We start from the raw sequence: 8,006 nt of genomic DNA, 5'->3' as shown, positions 1-8,006 counted from the left end.
CCTAGTTTTGACACAATATTGGTAGACATACTAGACAGTGAAGATGGACCTTCCTTTTGTCCTTTTTCATGGATGTGGCACGTGACAGGTGGCTGCACGTGCAGTGTAGAAGGGTAGGTCTCGTCCCCGAGAAGAAAAGAAAAGAAAATAATCAAGAAGTGGAAATGTGGATGGAAGAATTAGTCTCTCTCTCTCTCTCTCTTTCTCTCTCGTTTTAAGACTCTAATTGGATATACATAAAGTTGTATACGGCTCGTCAGGTAAAGATGGTTTAACTTTAAGGGAGTGTTTTTGTGTTGCTTAACAGCCTTGTTGAATTGAAGTTCAACAATCACACACACACACACAAAGTTTCGAAAGTTGGGAAAGAAAAAGATGGGGGAAAAAAATGTGTAGTATTAAAGAAAGATTTGGGGTTTTCCATGGTTGAGTCTTTTTAGTGCACTTTATTGACATTTCTTTGTTAAATTCCATTTCACTTTATTGACAATTTAAACATTTGAGTATTATACTATAGAGAAGAAGAGTAAGTAGGTGTATGTTATAAAGTTTTAGAAGCATCTCGATCTGCTGCCTTTTAATAGAAGGTGAAGACCATAGATTATAGAGAGAGCTTCAATCTGTTTTCCAATTTTCGAAAATTCGTGCAATCATTTTGCATTGGCCTTCCTTCCAATATCCTACTACTATTATCCTTCCTAGATATATGTGGTAATGATATCAGTAGTTAATTAAAGACTCTGGCTGTTTACTTAATTAATCCCACCAACAATCATCATACGTGCAAACAATTATTAGATGATAATTGTAAGAAAAATATACATGCATTAATTGGACCATTTGTCAACACTGCCGTCGATCTGGATTCCGCTCTTCTAGAATTAGACAGCAAAATTCATTCATATGCAAGAAAGTTTTTTAAACTGTCTCAATCATCTGGTCAAGAGATCTTGATTCAATTATTACGCCTTCATCGTTATTTTCTTCTCCTGCATAAATTGTGCTACTTGTGTACCAAGTTTTAATTTCCTTTTTCTCAATTTCGTCCAATTTCTCACCTTAACAGTTTTTTTTTTTCATTTTTTTTTATATATCATATCAAGCCAGACATTGGACCACAACATTGCTAGACATCAGCATTACGGAGGAAAATGTGGTTCATCACTAACAGTCGATTACAGACACATAGTACTAGCATAGCAGGGATAGCACCAATAATTTGATTGTTTTTCTATGGAAACGGCTGAATTGAAACCACTGTTTTTGAGTCAGAGGAGGAGGCATATTCGAACTGAATATGATGATGGCCATGTCAAGTTAGGCATCCAAAATCCTATCTCTAAGTTCTCGAAATGATGATGGTTCAAGACTTGTGACATTAATAATTCTGGATATAATGGATCTGTACTTGAAATCTTGTTACAGCAGCTTGTGGATGGATGGTTTTTCTTTTTTCTTTAAAACTTTTTTTTTCCCGGATGGGGTGGGACTCAAGAAGCAGTTGGCTAGCTGTAGGAGAATTTGATCGAACGCAAGATTTCTAATTCTTCGAACCTCAATTTTAACCACTGGATCAAGGATGAAAAATAAAAATATATACCTGGAACTTGGTTGGATGAGTACATGATCAAGGAATGAATCACACCCCATCCTATGCCTGATCCGCTTAATTTTATTGCCAGGAGTAAGTGCGTTATTAGCCTGATTACACACAATGTAGCTACAACAAAAGTGAAAAAAAAAACTTTAAAATGGCTTAATTTGTGGTTGGATAGTCACTAGCACGAATTTAGTATGACTAATTGGGAATAGATTTGCTTGCCAAGCTATTTTTTTTTTTTTTCACTTAGGGGTAATCCTATCTTTCGACCAAACTAATCTCCTACGGTTATATAGAACCTTATCCCAAGAATACACAGCGAGGTAACACATGGGCTTACCAAGCTAATTGCTTAGAGAAAAATTCAAATAAAGTCACTATTATGAAAGTTTATGGTGAGGGAAAGAAAGCATCAACTCACAAAATTTTTTATACATAAAATCAATTTACTAACGTGTTGTTATTGTATTTGGCACAAAAAAGATTTTGGTGACAAATCAGAAAGTTAGGTTTCTTTTACATGTAATTTTCAGAACCGATACAACATTGTCTTTAAAAAAGAAACATTGAGGTTTTGGTCAATTAAGCTCAAAAAATAAAATATGTACATGCATATACCAGAATATCAAAGTTAGGTTATCTTTTCTGTCTTCAAAATATAAACAAGTGATTTCGGTAGATTCTACAGCCAAAAACAAAGACAGAGTCATATACAATCAAAATATGAAAATTGAACTCTTCTGGTGGGAAATTCAAAAACAATAAAGACCCCTAAAATTTTGAAAAGAAAAAAAAAAAAGAGCCACAGAGAAAAATGTTCCAGCCCACTATTAAAGCCCTTATGATTAAAACACTAGGCCAGCCCAGCCAGGCCCAAGGGCTTTACCTACAACCGTTATTCCAAAATTTCTTTATTGGATTTTAAAATTGCGCGCCGGCGCCACTCTTCTCTCTTCACTCTTCATCGGAAACAGCAGACGGAGCTCCTTTTATCGCGAAAAAAATCTGGTCTCTCAATCCAATCTAATCAAATGGAAGCCGAGCTGGTGCTTGCTTCATCGCCGACCGACGCAGGCATCAGCTGCTGGGACCTTCGTTCAGGCACCGAGCACCTCCGCTTTCGCTCTTGCTCTTCTCCTGCCCACGGTCTCACCTCCGTCGCCGGCCGCTTTCTTGCCTCTTCTCAGCTCCGTGATTCCAAGTCCTCTTCCGGCTCCATCCTCTACTGGTCCTGGAATAAGGTTGCCCTGAATAGTACACCCAGCATATCTCCACAGCTTTTTGTTTGGGATGGACACCTGGCAAATGAAACTAACATGTTTGATAAATTGCCTCTTAATAAATTCTCCAAACATTATTTTTTTGCTTAAATCTTGATCATTGTTTTTTTTTTTTTTTTTGTTTAGCGTGTTGATTTATTCTTTTGGTTTGTAATTGTAGCCTCAGCCGGAAGTCAAAAGCTTTCCTACCGAACCTATCAATGCTCTTGCTTCTAACTGTGAAGGCACTTACATGGTTGGAGGCGGCGTTTCTGGAGAAATATATTTATGGGAGGTGAATTATTTGAAATAATTTTCTATTTATTAGATATTAATGTCTTACATAGTCAGAAAATAAATTTGAATCCTTTCCTGTTGATTATGTAGGTTGCAACTGGTAGATTGCTAAAGAAGTGGCACGCTCATTATAGGGCAGTTACATGCTTAGTGTTCTCTGATGATCAGTCCCTTTTGATTTCTGGGGCAGAGGATGGCTCTGTTCGTGTGTGGTCGCTCCTCATGTGATTACGAAATCTCTGCTTGTGATTTGCTTATTCTTTCCCTTGATTGTTTAATGGTTGAATGAAGGATGGCAAAACATGTGTTTAGGATATTTGATGATCAACGGAGGGAGGAAGCAAAATATCTGTACGAGTATAGTTTCTCTGAGCATACGTTAAAAGTCACTGATGTTGCGGCTGGTTATGGAGGATGCAATGCTATTATCGTGTCTTCTTCAGAGGATAGGACTTGCAAGGTTTGCTACCTGTCCTATTTAGTTCTTTTAATGTAGTAATTCATTCAAATAGTTCCCATTTGCTGCTTTGTAAGTGGAAGCTAGTTATCTGAATTAAGCCTTTACCAGTAGGAAAATGTCTGTTCAGCCTTGCCTTCATATATGAGCTTGACACTTGCAGTATTCATGATATTAGTGTTTATTCTTTTTTCTGCTATCTAAAGTACCATATGCAAAACATCCTGGTCCTCCCATTTTGGTTTTCTTTAAACTGAATAGAAATAATAGGTCCTTTATGTGAATTAGATTTTTCTATCTTACCTATGAACAGTATAGTTATTCTAACTATGAATTTGTGCCTATGATTATATTAAGTGCTCTTTGTCTCTTTCCTAAGGTTCACCTACTGTGTCGAACATGAGAAGAATATCTGTTCCCCTTTATGACATCAACTTTCTCGAATATGCTATGTGCTTTTGAGTTCATCTTGTGCAAGCTTTCTTTTCAATATGAATGTGTGCATTGATATTGGTGGCTTTGTATATTTTGTTATTTTGATGTGAATCATCCCAGGTATGGAGCTTATCTGGGGGGAAACTGTTGCGGAATATTGTTTTCCCATCAATAATTGATGCAGTTGTATTGGATCCTGGTGAGCATGTCTTCTATGCTGGTGGAAGAGATGGTAAAATATACATTGCTGCACTTAATGCTCAAGTCAACAGTAGCAGCAATTATGGGTTCCATATCATTGGGTCATTAAGTGAACACAAGTATGCAACCAGCTTCTTTATGGTTTTAGCATTTATCAGACACTTTATTATTGGTCATTGTCATTCGTGGAACTTGGATTCTGGCAGCCATTGAGACTGGACAAGTATGATGTACAACAGCTTCACTAGTTCGTTGGACATTGTTGCGCCCTTCTCTGTTTCTTTCCATGTTTGATTTGTTATGTAACATTGTGAATATCTGAAAAACTAACATATACTACTCAACCTTTTAATAAAATCACATAGATGTGGAAATATTTATTGCTTTTCTATTCTCTTGGAGCATTCTGGATGAAGTTAACACTTTGATATGCTTTTTCAGTGTTGCAATGTCTTCAGATTAAGGAACTGAGAGATTTTTTCCCCCTTTGTGGCTAGAATTATGTTCTTTCTTTGCTATCTGATAACTTGAGCAACAACTTGATTGTTTCCTTTGGATTCTGGTCGAAAAAGACTTGTTATCTTGACCATTCATTTATTCGGTCTTGTAATTGATAATTTTCAAATTTGTGGTGACATGTAACTTCAAACATGAAAAGGATTTAGCCTCTATAAAGTTTTGGTTTTTCCTGCATGTCTGACTTTTTTGGTATTTCAAAAATTCAGCTTATGTTGCTTTCGCTCTTTTTCTTTTATTGCTCTGAGATATTTTGCTCTGGTATTTGGTACAGTAAAGCTATAACTTGCTTAGGATTGAGTATGGATGGATACCTATTGGTATCTGGATCGGAGGATGGGATGGTTCGAGTTTGGGACACTAGAACCCGGAACATTTTTCGTGTCTTTCGACATGCAAAAGGTATCAAGTGCACATGGGCTTTGCCACCTAACTTTAATCAGTTTTTCCCCATGTTTCCCATCTTGGTCCAGTCTAATTTAGCTATAGGCTATGAATATGTTTTATGCAAGCTTTGGAAATTATTGTGTTATAATTGGTCTAATTCGAAGAAACATGTAGTTCTGGATTGTTGTATTCAGAATATGGCTTCTGAAGGTCTAGTTCCAGAGTAACTTTTTCAACATAATAGCACCTCGATTTGGAGTGTCTATTTGTACTCTGAAAGAGTTCAATAGACAATGATTTAACTATAATGTCTTACATATTGCTGTATAGAGACTCTGATGTGTGTGTAAAGGTACAAGTGAAGTGGATATCTGAAGTAATTTGTGTTTTTAGTGGAGAACTACATGGTGGAATTAGGTAGAGGATGCTCTGTGGTGTGTGCTTTCTATATGTGTCAAGAAAGGTTGTTTGAAACTACCAACTTAAATAAAGAGCTTCATGACTTTTAGTGTCTTCAGCTGAAATTTTTATGTACTTGACTGGTGAATTCATCTAAGCTTTCATATTTCACTTAAAGTGACAGAGATTACTTTTTTATTACTTTTTCCTTTTTTTTTGTGATTTCTTGACAGTATATCTCTCGGTTTTGCTACCCTGCAGGCCCTGTTAATAATGTCCTTGTCATTAGACAGCCATCACACTGCAATCCACGGACATCAATGAATTTCCAGGCTTTCTCATCAAGAAGACATGTGGTACTACCATCACCGCTAGAGAAGTATTCTAATTCACATGATGACAATATCGACACCAAGGCTTGCATCAATTGCCAGACATACAATAACATTGCAGATGTTCCATATATTAGTTTTCAAACCATGCAGAATCAAATAAAAGAACTTCAGGTTCATATTTTCATTATAGTTATTTTAATTGGTGTTTTTTCCCCTAAATCCAAGAGCTTTTGGTACGTCCTTTACTTGCATAGAACTTTCTGTGCTTTGTGATTTTTTAGTTCTGGATGGTCATCAGTGGAAAGTTTGGAGTTTGTGAATGTGTTATAATCTATGTTTCCACCCTAAATCAGTGAAGGTGGTCCTCAACATGAATTCCATGAAATTAGTGCTGGTTTTAGAGCTTTTAATTATGGAAAAATTGAAACCACTTGCTTCTTGTAAGGTTGATGAAATTTGCTCGTGGATATTTTTTCTTATTCTCCAAGTTACAGAACTAACTTCCGAATTGCAATATTTCATGGAGATTGTTCCTCAGCACAAGAGTGTTATGTAAAATCTGGGCATTGGAGTTGATTTCCAGAGTCTTTTCTGTAATTGTATCAACTCTAGTATGAGGGCTCGCTTCTTGTTCATCACTAGAAATCTACTTGATTTGGCATGTGTTCAATTTTGAATTGCAATTTGACAGATGGGTATTATTCTTTATGACAGTATAGGAAGCAAAATTTGGTCTAGTTTTTAGAATTCTGTAATGGCGCTAATTTGATTGGTGACTCAAAAGAGTATCATGGAGCAAATGACTTGCACAACTCTCAGCTAGAGAAGCTACCATTTTGTACTGCATTGTGCAGTTGTTTTGGACCATTAAGCAGTAAAGAATAAAGAGGAGAACCTTAGAGATAAGCTAAGCAAACAGTGTGTATCATGGTTCAATTGGAAATAGGGAGAGCTGTAGTGACTCTAACAGTAAGTTACTGTGGAAAGATATTTATGAATTGCACATAAAATTTTCAGGTCCTTTAACGTCCTTTTACCATGATATGGCTGTATTTTGGATAAATTGCATGTCCTGTTAGGACTTATATACGATGGGAAGATGACTAAACCTGAATTATTGAGGTTAAAAACAGATGATATTGATCCTACCATGTCTATCTTTTATCATCTCATGCAATGTAAATCTTCATTGATTCAGTTTGATTTGTATTCTGGTTTTTAAGCCAATCTGAAGTGTGTGTATGGCCCTTGTCATTTTAGCAACAAGGTTCTTCTGCTGCTACTGAAATGGAGATGGAAAGGCTAAAGCTTGAGCGCAAAAGATCCATGCAAATGGTCCAGCAATGGAAGAAAATGTATGAAAATTTACATCAGTTCTGTGTATCTGAGCTTTTGGATGGAAATGAGCATGAGAGTGCCAGCAGACACAATATGTAAGACAATCACGTTCTTTTTGCTGCAACTTCTAGTATTATTGGTAGAGCTTCTGGTTTTACCTACTTATCATCTTCTTGTTTGACTAAATGAAATTTTTTGTTCCTCCGGTTTATCTTTTTCTAATTTATACGTAGTACTAGCTTACTTGAGGACTAGTTCTTTTCTTCTTCTTCTCCTCTTCTCTCTCTCTCATTTTTTTTCCTCCCTTCTCCCTTTGAAAGTCACTAACAGATGAATTTAGAGATGGACTTGTATTTGCAGTAGCTGCGAAGATTAGGCCTGTAAAGTCTTTTATGACTATTTCTTCCACATTGATGTGATATGTCATCTTGGAGTTGTCAATTGCATGAGCTTAACCAAGCATTTTCTGTAGGACTTAAAATTCAGAAGTCACTGCAAAAGGCCATAATTCATGCAATTCATTCATTGTCCATGTTTTTCCTTTTCTTTCAGTAGGAAAGAGGATGCAGGAAATAAAATCTGAATACATTGTTGGCATGGTATTTCTGTTTTGTCAAAAGTAAAGTGCATTTTGACAAAATGGAGTAAGTTTATTTCAGCTTCTGGTTTTACTTTCAGCACACAAAAGTTTAGCTGGGACACTATTTATTTATGGTAAACTTCACTATCACCTGATCTTGACAATGAAATACTAGATTTTCTGATGTAAGTTCTAAAGATGG

General features: G+C 36.2%; 1 protein-coding gene across 2 annotated transcripts; it reads left to right on the top strand.

Moving 5' to 3' along the window:
- Window positions 1-2,512: 2,512 nt before the first annotated feature.
- Window positions 2,513-7,683, top strand: LOC113713513 (protein ROOT INITIATION DEFECTIVE 3). Of its 2 annotated transcripts, none has more exons than XM_027237248.2 (9): window positions 2,513-2,841; window positions 3,041-3,154; window positions 3,247-3,380; window positions 3,469-3,616; window positions 4,169-4,368; window positions 5,040-5,167; window positions 5,813-6,057; window positions 7,147-7,319; window positions 7,555-7,683. In XM_027237248.2, exons 1-9 carry the CDS (start codon window positions 2,632-2,634, stop codon window positions 7,556-7,558), a joined length of 1,356 nt encoding a protein of 451 aa, XP_027093049.2. In that variant the 5' UTR covers window positions 2,513-2,631; the 3' UTR covers window positions 7,559-7,683. The 2 variants fall into 2 exon arrangements, with proteins under 2 accessions (XP_027093049.2, XP_027093048.2); XM_027237247.2 differs by having other exon boundaries at window positions 7,545-7,683.
- The last annotated feature ends 323 nt before the right edge of the window (window positions 7,684-8,006 follow it).

Source organism: Coffea arabica, chromosome 10c, assembly GCF_036785885.1.
Source record: "Coffea arabica cultivar ET-39 chromosome 10c, Coffea Arabica ET-39 HiFi, whole genome shotgun sequence".
NCBI classification, from domain to species: domain Eukaryota; kingdom Viridiplantae; phylum Streptophyta; class Magnoliopsida; order Gentianales; family Rubiaceae; genus Coffea; species Coffea arabica.
Note: the sequence above shows the minus strand (reverse complement) of the source record. Positions and strands in the feature narration are given on the sequence as shown.

Bases quoted from the DNA above. Each gene is read 5' to 3' on its own strand.
- LOC113713513 (XM_027237247.2), top strand. From the start codon at position 2,632: ATGGAAGCCGAGCTGGTGCTTGCTTCATCGCCGACCGACGCAGGCATC. The intron at 3,617-4,168 runs GTTTGCTACCTG...GAATCATCCCAG, and splicing joins CAGAGGATAGGACTTGCAAG to GTATGGAGCTTATCTGGGGG. The intron at 4,369-5,039 runs GTATGCAACCAG...TATTTGGTACAG, and splicing joins GGGTCATTAAGTGAACACAA to TAAAGCTATAACTTGCTTAG.